The following is a 15,668-nucleotide window of genomic DNA, read 5'->3' on the forward strand; positions in this document are numbered from 1 at the left end:
TGTACTCTAGGACATCTATGTATTGTTAATACATATGTAGGGCTTTCGTTGTGTCTGGGAAGTTGAAGCTAGAGGAAGCTCTCCAAGCTACAATCTCTTCTCTGCCAGATGAGGTTACAGATACGGTTGGTGTTACAGCTTTGCCATCTGAAGATTCTGTGTCAGGAAGGAGGAGGAAACTGGAATATCTTGAGATGCAGGAAGAGCTAATCAAGGTTGATTTTTGTTAATATTTTCCTCCGCATGCTCATATGAGCTAGTTTTGGTGATTGTCTAGGGTTTTGTGAACCATAAAATAAGTAATAGATTAACTAACTCATTTAGGAATAAGAAAATGGTTATTTAAGTTTCAGTAATATGCATAGTATCTGAATAAAATGGTGTCTAGTGCACTACAAGACTTCTGTCTCGAGGATTAATCCTTAGCAATTTCTTGAACCTCAAGTACTTATCTTGAATTACTTGATTTGTATTAACTTGAATTATAGGAGGAGGAAGAGAAAGAGGAAGAAGAGCAAGCCAGAATGAAGGAATCTAAAGCTAGTCAAGAGGACCTGGCACTGAAAGAGATGACTGGTCCAACAGCAAGAGAAGCACACGAACAAGCAAGAGAAAGAACATTAGAAAAACAAGAGCACCTCTGTGAACTCAGTCGTGCATTGGCTGTTTTGGCTTCTGCATCTGTAAGGACCGTGAATTAAATGTTTTGAGTTGTCAAAATACTGTTTTACAATTTATTTTCATAACATTTTCTAGTATTGTTGTGTAACCTGTAATTTGTTTCATCCCTTTTCTGTTTTTCCAGTCAGTAAGTAGAGAACGTGAAGAGTTTCTGAGCCTTGTCAATAAGGAGGTATTTATTTATTTTAAACTTTATGTGGAACTTGATCAAGATTAACATCTTTTCTGCACTTTTGTGTATTATGTTGGCTTCAAAGTTTCATTCATGGTATTTATTAAGGATGTTGCACATAGAGGAGAATGAGGTTAAAACGAAAGAAAAAAACAGAAAAGGAAAGAAAAACTCTAGGCTTTGTTTTATCTATCCATAAGGAGCAATTATACTTCTAGTTCTGACTACTGACATGCTTCTTTTCCTCAATAAGGAGGTATTTATTTATTTTAAACTTTGAATATCTATGATGTGGAACTTGATCAATATTAGCATCTTTTTTGCACTTCTGTGTATTATGTTGGCTTCAAAGTTTCATTCATGGTAGTTATTAAGGATGTTGCACATAAAGAAAAACTCTAGGATTCGTTCTATCTATCCATAAGGAGCAATTATACTTCTAGTTCTGACTATTGACATGCTTCTCTTCCTCAATGTCTTGCTTGTTCAATGTTTGCAATACCTTTGATTGCTTTTCTTTATTCATTCAATCATGTTTGTGTGTGTATTTATGTATTTTTCTTTTTAAAGTAATCCTGTATTCTGTATAGCTTTGTCTACAAGGAAAAAAAAAACTCTAGGCTTGTTTATCCATAAGGAGCAACCATAGAGTTCCATTGACATGCTTCTCCTCCTCAATGTCTTACTCGTTTAATGTTTGCAATACCTTGATTGCTTTTTGTTATTTGTTTCAATCCTGTATATGTTTTTTTTTTTTTACAAGTTAACCTGTATTCTGTATAGCATGTCTAAAACGTTTGTAAAATTTATCTCTTGACTTGCGAAAAGGAAAAAACTAAATTTCTCTGTAATTGAGTAATATGATGTTTTTCTTTATTTTCTTTGTTCATAGGGTGGAATGGTGGATATGAATTTTGTTATGGATAGGGTCATATGATCTTTTATTGTTTGATTCTGATAACCTGAATGATTCACCAACTAATGCTCTTTATTATAGCCAGCTCTGTCATGTATATTTGTCCATATATGAGTGCTTGCAGATGATTATGTATCCTAGGATTGTTTTTTATCTTTTGCTAACACAGTCATATGCGATTGCCTTAATGTTTCAGATAGAACTTTATAATAGCATGGTAGAGAAAGAGGGTACTGATGGTGAAAAAGATGTTATGAAGGCATATAGGGCTGCTGCGGCTGCCCGAGAAGAGAGTGATAATGCTGATGAAGTGGCTGAAGGTGAAGAGGTTTCATCAGCACTCATAGAGAGAGTAAGAATATTTCAATTCCAAGTATTTTTTTTCCTTGTGTTTTTCAGTTCCTGGTATAAGCATTACCAGTGCACACAACATGATACTAACTATCTGTATTGTTTGTATACTTCAGGTTGATGCTATGCTCCAAAATCTTGAACAGGAAATTGATGATGTGGATGCCAAAATCGGTGATCGTTGGCGACTACTGGACAGGTTTGTTATTGTTTATTGATAATGCTTCCATTGTTGTTCTTTTCCATGTGTACAATCAATGAAGATTTCCTGTGGTACTTGAGAAGTTGTCTAGTAGTAATAGATATGGTCTCATATCAATCAAGTGGGTAAAGTTCCAGAGGTAGAACCTTGTATGTGGATATTGACAGCATACCAAAGGCTTATTCAGAAACAGAAAGTTTGTGGGTATCATGGCTAAGCTTGTGGTTCTTAATGAGTTTTGATTTTTATATGGCAATGAAGGTCATTAAGTTCAGATTGAGAATGGAGGTTTGGTTGCGAAGGTAATTTGAAATTATCAGTCAAGATGTATAACTCCTGTTAGGTCATAGGCAGAGGTTCAAACTACATTTTGATTTTGTAGATGGTAAGGTTTATAACCGGAGTTGTTGTAAGTAAATCATTGTGGTTCTTTAATATTTATTTATTGATTATTGAAAGAGCACAAAAGGGGCACAACTCTAGTACACAGGATGTATTCAAGAGAGACTGTCAATTAGTTTGGGCTTGAGACAGAGAGAGTGAGGAAAAAGATTTTAAGAAATACAAGAGAATAAAGTGATATTGCTTGGAATTAGTATTATTTTTGAAGTAGAAAGAAGTATCATTATAAATTTTCCAAAGATCTTTTACAATGACTCATTCTAATATCCCTAAAGCTAAAACTTGATTGCAACATTTGACCCCAGACTTATAAATATCACTTCAACCTCCAAGGCATTTCTACCGTGGTAGCTTTCACCTTTTCTCTATCTTCATTTACCTGTTTGCATCAGATAAGCTGCTTATGTGACAGACTACTTCCATATGGACTACTGGGAGAAGTTACATCTTCATAGTCCTTATAGCTCATTCGCATTGCTAATGCCTGGTGCCTCCTAAAGAGGAGAGTCAGGGTTTGAATCCACTGTATCTTAATATGGGTTCAAAGGAGCAAATCTTGTCTTAATATGGAACTAATGTTGCATGTGTGCAGGGATTATGATGGGAAAGTAACTCCAGAGGAGGTTGCATCTGCCGCTATGTACTTGAAGGATACATTGGGCAAAGAGGGTGTCCAAGAACTCATTAGCAATCTTTCCAAAGATGGAGGTCAGTTTCTTTTCCTCTCTTGATATGTGATGTTCTATGATGTGTATAATTCATTTATAAAGATTATCAACTGTTCTTGTGTATCGTGAATTCTCCAAATAACCTTATTTTACAGGTAGTAATAGAGTTGCAAGGAAGAACACGAGTCCTTTATTGCATAATATTTTTTACAAGTTTCAACATATGCATGTTTTTAAGTTTCTCTTTTACTGGTTGACAGTTTTGAAGATAACACTTATACACTTTAAAAATGAACTCTTCCCCCATCTAGTGGTTAGGATAATTGCCTTCCAAGCAATAGACTGGGTTCAACTCCCAGCAAACGCATGGTTAAAAAATGTGTGTACCAATGACAAAAAAAAAAAAAAAAAGAACTCTTCCCTCTGCTTTTTGATTTTCCCCCCTGCAGCCTATAATTCTATCCTTTTGAGGAGTGGATTTAGGAAAGAGATCATTTTGTCCAGGGTAATTATGCAGTATTAGCTATCTGGCTTGTTCTATTTACACGTGAATTCAAAAAGAAAAAGGAAGAAAGCTTCTGATTAATTAAGGGTGCATTATTAAAGAGAGTAACTGAATTATTGTCAACTTCATTGCAACAGATGGCAAAATTCTTGTAGAAGACATTGTCAAGCTGGGTAGTAGGGCAGAAGATGCAAATTCAGCTGAAGACGGGGGTTTGTAGAGGGTGATATTCTAGTTTGATTTCCTATTGTAGATCTTGATAGATGCTGTCAGTTCTCACTTCTAAAATGGTTCTGAACCAAATTCCTTTTGCTTCAAGTTCCAATGGATAATTATTTTTTGAAGTTGCTTTTTTTTCTTTTTATCTCATGTAAAAAAGGTTTTTAAGACTGCTGTAGCAGTCTGATGCAAAAGACATACTTTCTAGTGTAGTAAAAGTACATCCTGATAGATAGAGACAATATATGTACACACACAACAATACTGGGGCCTTCTAGGGTATCCTAGCTATTTTTTTGCACTTGAAATGAGAAAAGAAAACCCTCTCTTATATTAGATCTATGGTTGTGTAGTAACTTAAATAAGAGCCTTGTAACTCAATGGCAAATATAGTTCTTGAGATAATTACCAGGGTTGTTGACGATATATATTTTTTTGTACATTTGGCTGCTAAATCCGAAAGAAATTTCAATGGTTATGTTTTAAAGTGGTGTGGAGTTTGAAATCAGTTTCAAGATTTTAAATTAATGTTGAGCTTGCAAGTTAGACTTGGTCAAACTAGGGAAAAGCGATTGGAAAATATTAGTTTTGATGTAGAATGATGAATTTTGATGGTTGGGTACGATTTTGAAGTTACTTGACCTTTGGTTAATTAGGTCAAAATTTACCAGTCAAAGGCCATTTAGGTCATTTTAACTATTGGATTGTGGAATCAACTAATCCAACATCTGATTAGGATAAGTTTAACATTTTTGTCATCCTCAAGGTCTTCATGTAAAAAATATGATCTTTTGAATTTATAAAGTGAAAATTAGTCTTTTTCTTATTACTTTAATTTTTATTGTGTTCATAGTATTACCCTATTAATAGGAGAAAATGGGGTTTTGCCACTTTCAGCAAAAACAAGTAGCAAAATGCCCATGTTCTGAAACTATTTAGCTAGATGACCCTGTTTTGAAACTCTATTTTTTAAAAATCGAGTTTCAATGAAAAACTTGATTTAATGAAAATTGAGTTACATGGAACTCGAGTTCCATGTAATTTTTTTACAACTTTTTTGCCTATAACTCGATTTTTTAAAAATTAAGTTTTTCATTAAAACTCGATTTTGAAAAACTCGAATTTTAGAAAGTTGAGTTTAAAACGGGGACATATGGCTAAATAGTTTCTGAACAGAGGCATTTTGCTATTTGTTTTTGCTGAAAGGGGCAAAACCTCATTTTGGCATCTATTAACAATTTAAATCAACTCAATTTTCTTTGTTACATTTTTGTTGTGTACACAACATTATTTTTGTTGTTACTCAACTTACTGATTTTTGTAATTGTGTTTATACTTATTGGTAAATATATATTTAAAAAATATTATATATAATTTAATTTTTTTTCAAGGTCTGGGTTTTCAAATGAACACCCAAACCATAACATGGAGCTGCCACTGCTTGCATATGCCTTCCTCATATTGAGTTCAAGCAATGTATAGCCTTGATTTCCCTTCTGTTTATTTTTCATATATTTTAGGGTTTCAAAAGCTATCTATAATTAGTTTGTGAGGGATACACTCATTTTTGGATCTTTAAAATTATATACAAAAGGATCTATTTGAGTCTCTATGTTAATACTTTTGAAATATTTTTGTATACTATTGTATAGGTAGATAGTTCTATAGTATGTGATTTTTTTTTGTATTTTTAATTTTTGGGAGAAATTACATGTTACTACCCTAAATTATACACCATATTACACTTTGCACCTAAACTGTCACACTCATCACACTTTGCACCCTGGTGCTATTTTTGCTGTTATGTTTAATAGAATTCTACTATATGTGACAAGCATATACTTCTTATTTAGGTAGAACAAACCTAAAAGACCGAAACACTCTTCTTCAAAATAAATTAAAACAAAACCCAATTTTTTCCACACCTCTCGCGTGCATGCCTCCCCCAAATTTAGATTCTTGTAAATCCTAAATCCCTAAATCTAAAATTGCTTTGGCTCCACCACTGCTCCACCGTCCCTCCACCACCGCGACACCGTCCCTCTACTATCACACTCATCTCACTCTTGCTTTGCACCAAAAAAAAAGAAAAAACCTAAAACACCAATTTTCTTTTCCCTAAATTGAAACCCTAATCCCCCATTGTGACAAAATCCCTAAGTCCCCAATTTTTTAACGATGTCCCAATCACACGGCAGTGCAAGTGCAATGGCGAACCAGGTTCAACCATATGACTAAAAATAAAGATCTCAATAAATGTGAGTCATATAAATATGAAAAAACCCACTTTATTCATTACAAAAAAGCAAGAGATTTTGAAATATAACCATTACCAAACCAAAAACAATATAAATATGATCTTTTATCGTATAAATCTATTAATTATGAAAATAAGAAATATTCGTATCTTTATGGATTGTCATTACAAGTAAATAATAACCAAGAGATTTCTTATAACTACAATACGCCACATAGAATGCGGAGTTAATTGTTGGTAAATGACATAGCTGAATTATGTTGATTCAAATTTCACTATGCATGTGAGGATGCCAATAACGAGTGCATAGTCATAAAGTGTGTTGTGTGGGGCAAAAAGATCCTGGTGGGAACGTGGGCCTTTTGGGCCGTGTTAAGGAAGGCCGACCTGACCCTGGGGTTAGAAATTGTTAGTGCTATGGGTCGGCCCATACGCCGAGGATCCGAGGATCCAGCCGAGGGTGAACTTACCCTCGGATGAACACCGAAGAACTCGGGATTTCATAGTGAAGATTAGGGGATGACACAGTTAAGGCCAATGGTTAAAAGGGGTGAACCCTAGAACGCCCGAAGCACTTAGGTGTTGAAGAAATGTCAAAGATAAAGGCTGCTACCTCCACATTAAAGACCACCATCTACCACCACGGCCGCATTTATGGGGAAGTGACACGAGCAGTGGAAGAGAAACTTGGTTACTATTCAAAGGCAACGAGAAAGAAATATCTAGTCTAAGGGGAGGTGAGGCAACACGTGTACAAAGCATTCAAAGAGTAGTATTTAAAGAGCAATTTAAGACGAAAAAGGGGACGGAGACTTTTTTGTAACCTAAAAAGAAAAGAAAGAAAAGAGAGATAATAGAAGAACAACTCTTGGCTTATGTCCGAGGAGGCTGATTTACTATACTCCTTGTTATTTCCAAGCATTTGCAATCTTTAGTTTGTCATTTAATCCCCACACACACTTCTAACCTAGGTTTCAAGCCCACGCTCTGCAAATTTGTATTGTTTAAGGCTCGGTGGGCACTGAGCCCATAAAACTGTTCTTGGGTCCGGAGTGCAATTGTGCACTTACAATTGGCGCGTACGTAGAATCTAGTCTAGAAGAAGTAGGGATATTATGGCAGGCTTAGGCTCTCACCATGCAGAGTCACAAGGATCACAACCGGAAGATCACTTTGAACGTCTTGAACATCGTAGGGATCGTGAGGGAAGTGTCCATACAGAATACCCAGGCGCTAGCCATACTCATGGAGGAGGTAGCACTACTCACGATGAGGGTTCTAAATCCATGCAGAAGGAAATCAATCGTTTGAAGAGGAAGTTACGCCGTGCTAAACGTAAGGTTTCCCCGTCCTCGTCTAGTTCTTCCTCAGAGAAAGATAGGGGGGTTGTCCACAGTTCGAGGTCACGTTCCCCCACCAGTGCAACATCCTCCGGTGAGGAGGACGATCAACCAACGAGCCGACGTAAGAAGTTTCGTTCTAGGGGCTTAGGCAACGATACCATGAGTAGGGCGTTGCACCAACTCTCTAAATCTCCGTTTTCACGGAGGATTGAGAGGAGGCTTCCGGGAGGTTCACCCGGCCCACGTTTACCATCTATAATGGCCGGGCCCCGTCCGGTGGAGCACGTGAGTCACTTGACCGAGAGGATGGCGGTGCACTCTCGCAACGAGACTTTGATGTGTAAAGTCTTCCCCTCTAGCTTGGGACTGTGGCTATGAGATGGTTTAACGGTCTCGAATCGGGATCTATAGGCTCATTTGGGGAGCTAACTAGGGCATTTGCTTCGCGATTCATTACGTGTAGCGAGTCCCTCGGCCATTGGACTCGTTCTTGTCCATGGCCATGAAGGAAGGAGACAACGAAAGCATATTTCGGCCGATCTTTGGGAGATGTTTAATGAAATAGACGGCGACTTTGATGAGGTGGCGCTTAATACCTTTAAGGTGGGTCTCCCTGCGATCACGACCTAAGGAAGTCCTTGACGAAAAAGCCTGTCCGCAGCGTACGCCGTCTTATGGATCGTATTGATGAATATAAAAGGGTAGAGGAAGATCAGCAGCAGGGAAAAGGAAAGGAGAAGGTTATCCCACAGGAGAGAAGGGATTTCAGATCGGACAGATATCACAACAACAAGCCGAGGAGGGATTACTTCGGACAATCCGGCTCGGCAGCACCTCAGGCTGTAAATACTGTGTTCCGAGAACCAGTGCATCAGTTATTGGAAAAGGTTTGTAAGGAGCCCTTCTTCAGATGGCCCGGCAAGATGGCAGGGAACCCTGCGAGAAGAAATCAGAACCTTTTCTGTCAGTATCATCAGGATGTGGGTCATACTACTGAGAACTGTCGGACCCTGTGGAACCATCTAGAGCAGCTCGTCGGTGAGGGAAAGTTAAAGCAGCACTTGTGTCAAGCCCCGCGGGCGGAGTCGGTCAAGTTGGTTCAAACAACCGGAAGGAACGGGTTCATCTCGGCCAGCATTGGGAACAATTAATGTTATCTTCGCTTTTTGCACAGTAGGACCGGCTCGGGTCCACCCAGGGTGATGGCGGTTTCCCATCCGCCGCGGGCCGAGGATGTAGGTAGCGAGCCGAAGAGATTAAAATGTGCTTTACATGTCTTGGGTTTCTCAGGGAGGATAAAGTAGGGACTATCCGGCCCCGTGACGATGCTCTTGTGGTTACCCTCGGGATAGGGAACTATGATGTGAGGAGGGTGATGATAGATCGGGGCAGCGGTGCGAGATATCATGTACCACGATCTATTTAAAGGTCTAAGATTGGAGTTGGAAGATTTAACCCCTTACGACTCCCCACTTATAAGCTTCGAAGGAAGGGCCGTTGTGCGAAGGGACGGATTCGTTTACCCGTTCAATCCGGCACGGAAACGGTTGAGGTAGATTTCATTGTGGTTGACGCGTACTCTCCATATACGGCCATCCTCGCCGGGCCATGGGCGCACGCTCTGAGGCTGTCTCTTCTACCTTACATGTTAAAGTGAAATTCCCCTCGGGGAGCATGTTGAGGAAATCCTCGGCGATCGGGTAGTGGCTAGGCAATGCATATCGAGCTGCGGTGCTTCGTCGATCGAGTGAGTCATCAACCTTGCCCGTCCGGGAGTCATAGCAATTAACGACTCCGGAGGGCACCTAGAGCGATGACGGGAGACGAGGCTATTTGTGAGGAGTTAGAGAAGTTTGTAATAACGAGATGATCCGGAGAGGTTCTTCCAAGTTGGCATACTTTTGCCACACCAAGAAAGATGGAGTTGTTGAAATTTACGAAGGATAATTTAGATGTTTTCGCGTGGGACCCCCTGAGGCTCCGGGCGTAGATCGAACTTTATTTGTCATCGTTTAAACGTCAATCACTTGCCATTGTTCGAGGAGGCAGCCACCTCGGCGATCTTCCGAGAACATTCGGGGCGTGAAGGAAGAGGTTCTTAAACTCAAAGGGCGGGGGCTATCAAAGAAGTTTTCTACCCGAGAATGGTTGGCTCATCTGTTGTTGTTAAAAAGAAGAACGGCGGGTGGAGAGTATGTGTAGATTTTCTTGATACGAACAAGGCACTGTCCTAAAGATTCGTTCCCAATGCCACGGATTGATCAATTGGTAGATGCTCTTGTTGGACATCCTCGGATGAGTTTCTTGGACGCCTTCCGGGGTTACCACCAAATTCCGCTTGGCGTTAGAGGATCGGGAGAAAGTACTTTCATTACTCCAACCGGGAACTATCATTATAAGGTCATGCCATTTGGGTTAAAAAATGCGGGGCTACTTACCAAAGAACGATGACCCGAATGTTTGAACGACAGGGAAAACCATAGAAGTATACGTGGATGATATGGTGGTGAAGAGTAAGACGGTACCTTCGCACATGACGGATTTGGCCGACACCTTCCGGATGCTAAGGAAGTATAAGTTGCGCCTTAACGCCTCCAAGTGTTCTTTTGGCGTGGGATCTGGAAAGTTCTTGGGATATATGATCACTCGTAGGGGCATAGAGGTAAACCCGGTGCGGGTTAAGGCTATTCGGGAATTTGCGGCCGCCTAGAAACCCAAAGAGATTCGAAATTATTTGGAATGATTCTTTGCGTTGAATAGATTTATTTCTCGGTCGAGTGACCGGTGTCGTCCTTTCTTTCGGTTGTTGCACAAGTGGAAAGGGTTTCAATGGTGAGGCTGCGAGTTAGCTTTCAACAACTTAAGCAATACCTTTCTCGGCCACCTATTTTATCTCGCCACGAGGTGGACGAGGTATTATTTCTTATCGGCGTGGCTATTCACGCGGTGAGCCTAGTCCTTATAAGGAATGAAAATGGAGTACGAGAGACCGATCTACTACGTTAGTAAGTCCTTGAATGAGGCCGAGGTGCGCTATCTGCCCTTGGAAAAAGCACTTCGGGGTAGTCCACGCCACGCGCAAACTTCCTCATTATTTCCAATCTCGCTCTTGTGGTTGTTTTGACCCGGTTGCCTCTCGAAATTTGTGTTGCGTAGTGCGGTGATTATTACGGCGGGGTGGCAAAATGGGGAACCATTTTGGGAGCCTTTGATGTTAAATACAAGCCTCGCATTTCGGTAAAGGGACGGGTACTCGGCTGATTTGGTGGCGAGTTTGCGAACCATTGTTAGAAGAAACTTCAAAGAAGCACACATGGGTGAAAAATCAGTTGGTGTGATCACAGCCATATCACCCTCGGCTTGGAGAGTTTATGTAGATGGGGCTGCTAATCAAAAAGGGTCGGGTGTTGGACTTGTTCTAATATCCCCTGAAGGAATTGTCTTTGAAAAATCTTTGAGATTGGCCTTCTCGGCTACTAATAATGAGGCGAGTATGAAGCAGATCTTGGTAGGCATGCAAATGGTACATAAGATGGGTGGCAAGGAAATCCATGTGTTCTCGGACTCTCAATTAGTGGTCGGCCAAGTCATGGGGACCATGGAGGCTAGAGACCCCAGAATGCAGGAATATTTGGCCCAGGTCAAGTGTCAGCAGGCAGAATTCGACTCCTTTGCCTTAGCTCATGTCTCTAGGAGTGGAAACACTCATGCAGATTCTTTGGCTACGTTGGCAACATCCTCGGCTCAAGGTCTACCAAGGGTTATTCTCGTTGAGGATCTGGTAGAACCTTCTCTTGTAATTGCTAACGCACCTCGCATCCATCTAATAAGGCACAGGTCCTAGTTGGATGGATTCGATCATATCTTTTCTTAAAAATGACATCCTTCCCGAAGACAAAGTTGGAGCAGAAAAGGTACGTCGAAAGGCGCCGCGTTTCTGGTTGTCCGAGGACTAGAAGCTATACAAACGATCCTTTTCAGGACCGTACTTGTTATGTGTACACCCTGAATCAACGAGAGGCATTATTGGAGGAATTGCACGAGGAATTTGTGGGAGCCACACGGGAAGGTCTTTAGCCCATAGAGCCACGACTCGGGGTTATTGGTGACGCCCAATATGCGAGAGGAGGCTCGGGACTATGCCGAAAATGTGATCAATGTCGAGAGGTTCGCCCCCAATATCCACCAACCTTTGGAGGGGTTCTTAACCCTCTCTCCGGCCCTTGGCCTTTCGCACGGTGGGGCTTGGACATTGTAGGGCCATTTCGAAGCTGTGGCAACAAAAGATGGCTGCTGGTGGGAACAGACTACTTCACTAAATGGGTTGAAGCCGAGCCCTTAGCCAATATCCGAGATGTCGATTCAAAGAAATTTATATGGAAAAGTATCGTTACTAGATTTGGTGTACCACATACACTCATCTCTGACAATGGTGTCCAGTTCGATAGTAAGGCTTTTAGGAAGTATTGTGGTGACATGGGTATCATAAACAGATATTCCACCCCTGTTTATCCTCAGGGAAATGGACAAGCCGAGGCTGTTAACAAGGTCATAGTTAACGGGCTCAAGAAGAGGTTGGATGATGCGAAAGGCAGATGGGTAGAAGAGCTCCCTCATGTCCTGTGGACATATCGGACCACACCGCGCAGGTCCACTGGAGAAACGCCATTCTCTATGACGTATGGTGCCGAGGCGGTGATACCGCTAGAATCTGGTTTTCCTACTTTAAAGACAAGTTCTTTTAGCCCAGAGAATAACCAGGGACTTCTAGAGAAAGATCTTGATTTACTTGAGGAACGGCGTGAGACAGCTATGGTCCAAGTGGCTTATTATCAGCAGAAGCTAAAACGAGGATATGATGCCCACGTGAAGCTAAGGCCACTTGCGCCTGGTGATCTTGTATTAAGGAAAGTTGTAGGCACTTCTAAGAACCCAGCATGGGGTAAGCTAGGACCTAGCGGGAAGGCCCCTATCGCATTGTTTCAATAGCGAGGCATAGGATCGTATAGTATAGCTGACCTAGAAGAACGAATTGTACCACGTCCATTGAATGTAAATAATATTAGAAGGTATTATTATTAATCAAATGAGCTTTTGTCAATTAATGCTTCAAAGTTATGGCTAGCTCTGACGTTTGAAGATTCTTGTTCTAAAGAATCAAACGAAACTTGGTTAAGTGCGGTCCTCGGACCACGAAACCTTGTGAAAATTGATGTCTTATCATTTGTTAAACGCGAACCTTAGTTATGCCGGGTCCTCGGACCTCCTACTTTGGGAAAATTAACATTTGAAGTTCTTGTTCTAAAGAATCAAACGAAACTTGGTTAAGTGCGTCCTCGGACCACGAAACCTTGTGGAAATTGATGTCTTATCATTTGTTAAACGGAGAACCTTAGTTATGCGGGTCCTCGGACCTCCTACTTTGGGAAAATTAACATTTGAAGTTCTTGTTCTAAAGAATCAAACGAAACTTGGTTAAGTGCGATCCTCGGACCACGAACCTTGTGGAAATTGATGTACGATCATTTGTTAAACGAGAACCTTAGTTATGCGGGTCCTCGGACCTCCTACTTTGGGAAAATTAACATTTGGAGATTCTTGTTCTACAAGAATCAAAACGGAACCTTGGTTAAGTGCGGTCCTCGGACCACAAACCTTGTGGAAATTGATGTCTTATCATTTGTTAAACGAGAGCCTTAGTTATGCGGGTCCTCGGACCTCTTTACTTTGGGAAAATTAACATTTACAGTTACAATTTTTAAGAATTAAACGAAAGATTGCTTGAGATTTGTCTTCGGACTACGACTTTGATTAAAGTTAACTTCTGATTGTGTCTGGATGTTAATACGTTACTGTTTATTAACTCGGATCTTAAGTTTTATATCTTAAGTGTTGAGTAAATTTGTGTAAGGAATGGTCCTCGGATCTTACATCTTACTAGATACTGTGATATGCATTACAAAGGTTTAATCATTATATGAGGTCCTTTCTTCTTTTTAATTGAGGCATTGTTCAAATGTATTAACCATGTCACCTTGTATTAAATCTTTAATAATATACGCATGATTATGTGGAAGTTATGATTGTGCAATCCTTGGAGTTAGATTTTTATACTCTGAGAAACTTTTGATATGACTTAATGGGAAACTTTTGTAATAAGTACAAAAAGAATAAAGTAAAAACGAGATACAATCCAAGTGAAAAGTAAACGAAATCGTTCTTCATTAATCGAGTTGAGTATGCGGTACATATATAATTCAAAAAATGGAAAAAGAGAAGCCCTAGCTAAGTCCTAAGGCTTTGTTGGAGGAGGATCTTCTTTGAAAGGTACTAGTGCCCTCGGTCTTTCTCAACTCCGGCTCAAAAGGAGTCATAACTGCTTTCCTTTATCCATTGTCTTTGTTGGAAGGACGTTGGGTTCCCTTTGCAGCTCAAGTCCTTCTCTGCATCCACTCCTCCTTCCTTCTCTTTATTGGAACCGAGAAGGTTACGTAGGATCGAATTTGCTTTGTGGGACCCTTTGGAGGTAGAGCGGGAAGAGTTGTCTCGGGGGTAGGAGTAGCGGCGGGAGCCTCTTCAATCTCTGTATTTCTAGGGGAAGCCAAACGTTCTCGGACTTCCTCAAATCCGAAGATTGGGGAACTCTGCTACGTTTAAAGCTTCCCCCATACTTTTTGACGGTATTCGCGGCATAAAGCCGCGAACTCCTCTGTCATTGCTCCTCGGTGGTTGCTACCCCTTCATCGAAACTTGCGTGCTTGGCGGCTTGAAGAGAGAGTTGGAAGGAGGCGGCTTCTTCCTTCATCGACGCCGGTTGCTTCTTCGGTCCAGGAGCACTCCCTTTGAGCTTGGGAGAGGCTCTTCATCTCTTTCACGAAGGAGCTTGCGCTGTCCTTCTATCTGGGTCTTCATAGTCTTCAAGTTTGACTCGACCCCATTTTTCTCTCTCCTCGGATCTGCTACCTCCGAGGTCGGCTTCTCGTTCTCGGCGAAAGGGGTTTGTACCCCGAGGACTTCTCGATCTCCACCACGATTTCGAGCTCGGCTCTACGGCTATTTCCGAGTGTCTTCAATACACTTTTCGGCTACAAAGACCTCACTGAATAGCACTTGTAACAAAGTATGATGGAGTTAGGAATAACAAAAACAAACTTACTTATAAATATTGTTAAAAGGAGAAACACTTACCGGCGCTAAGTCTCTTTTTAGGGAGAGGAATAGTTGTGGGCGGCCCATTTTTTCCAAGGTCTCCATGTCAGCTTGGGCGACGGGAGAGGGCGTTCCGGGACCTCGGCCGGGTGGTGGGCATGGCCTTGTTGAACCGCCCTTATGCTTGGGCCGGGAGATGGGAGCGCCGTCCGGCCTTGGGATCGGGGACCGGGTGGTCGGTGCTCGGCGCCTTCGGCCTCGTCCCCGATTTCCCCGCTTTCACCCGAGCGGGCGCTACCCTTGCCCTTGTCCAGCTTCTGCTGCTGGGCCGGTGGGAGTTGTTGGCGTGGTTTCTTGGGGTCTTTATTAGTAGTCCCCTCATTATCCCCCTTTCTCTTCTTCTTGGGATCCTCGGCTGGCAGTTTTGGCTCGAGTTTGGAGGAGGAGGAGGTGGTAAGGATGGGGGAACTTGAGACGTCCCCTCTTTTTCTCTACAACCTTAGCGCCCCTATTGGTGAGGAGACCCTCCATTCTTCCCATGTCTTCTTCAAGTTCGTCCTCGGGAAGGGCAACCACAAACCACCGCAATTCCGAGAGGCCTCGGTGGCTTCTTCCTCCTCGTCGGAAAGTACCACAAAGCTGGTTCCCGTGAGGTCTCTCGGTGTCTTCGAGATGGAATTGGTCTATTTCGTCGTCAAGTGTGTGTGAAGAAGACACACATGCTCTTAAGAACGACGGTTGCTTGTGAGTGCACGGCGAGGGGGCTGCTATCGGCCGGTTGTACAAAATGGTGTTAGGAGCGT

At 41.6% G+C, this 15,668-nt stretch overlaps 1 protein-coding gene across 2 annotated transcripts in view; it reads left to right on the forward strand.

Moving 5' to 3' along the window:
• The window catches only part of LOC142631314 (uncharacterized), a 75,109-nt gene that overhangs the window by 5,857 nt on the left and 53,584 nt on the right, over positions 1–15,668 (forward strand). Inside the window, exons 9-15 of one of the 2 annotated variants that reach the window (XM_075805462.1) lie at positions 41–215; positions 489–683; positions 806–853; positions 1,966–2,121; positions 2,237–2,319; positions 3,317–3,432; positions 4,035–4,456. In XM_075805462.1, the coding sequence (XP_075661577.1) occupies positions 41–215; positions 489–683; positions 806–853; positions 1,966–2,121; positions 2,237–2,319; positions 3,317–3,432; positions 4,035–4,117 (856 nt within the window). In that variant the 3' untranslated portion in view covers positions 4,118–4,456. Of the gene's footprint in view, positions 1–40; positions 216–488; positions 684–805; positions 854–1,965; positions 2,122–2,236; positions 2,320–3,316; positions 3,433–4,034; positions 4,457–15,668 lie in introns of those variants that run through there. The other variant, XM_075805461.1, reaches the window with a different exon arrangement.

The sequence above is a fragment of the Castanea sativa genome, chromosome 4 (genome assembly GCF_040712315.1).
Source record: "Castanea sativa cultivar Marrone di Chiusa Pesio chromosome 4, ASM4071231v1".
In the NCBI taxonomy this organism is placed as follows: Eukaryota; Viridiplantae; Streptophyta; class Magnoliopsida; order Fagales; family Fagaceae; genus Castanea; species Castanea sativa.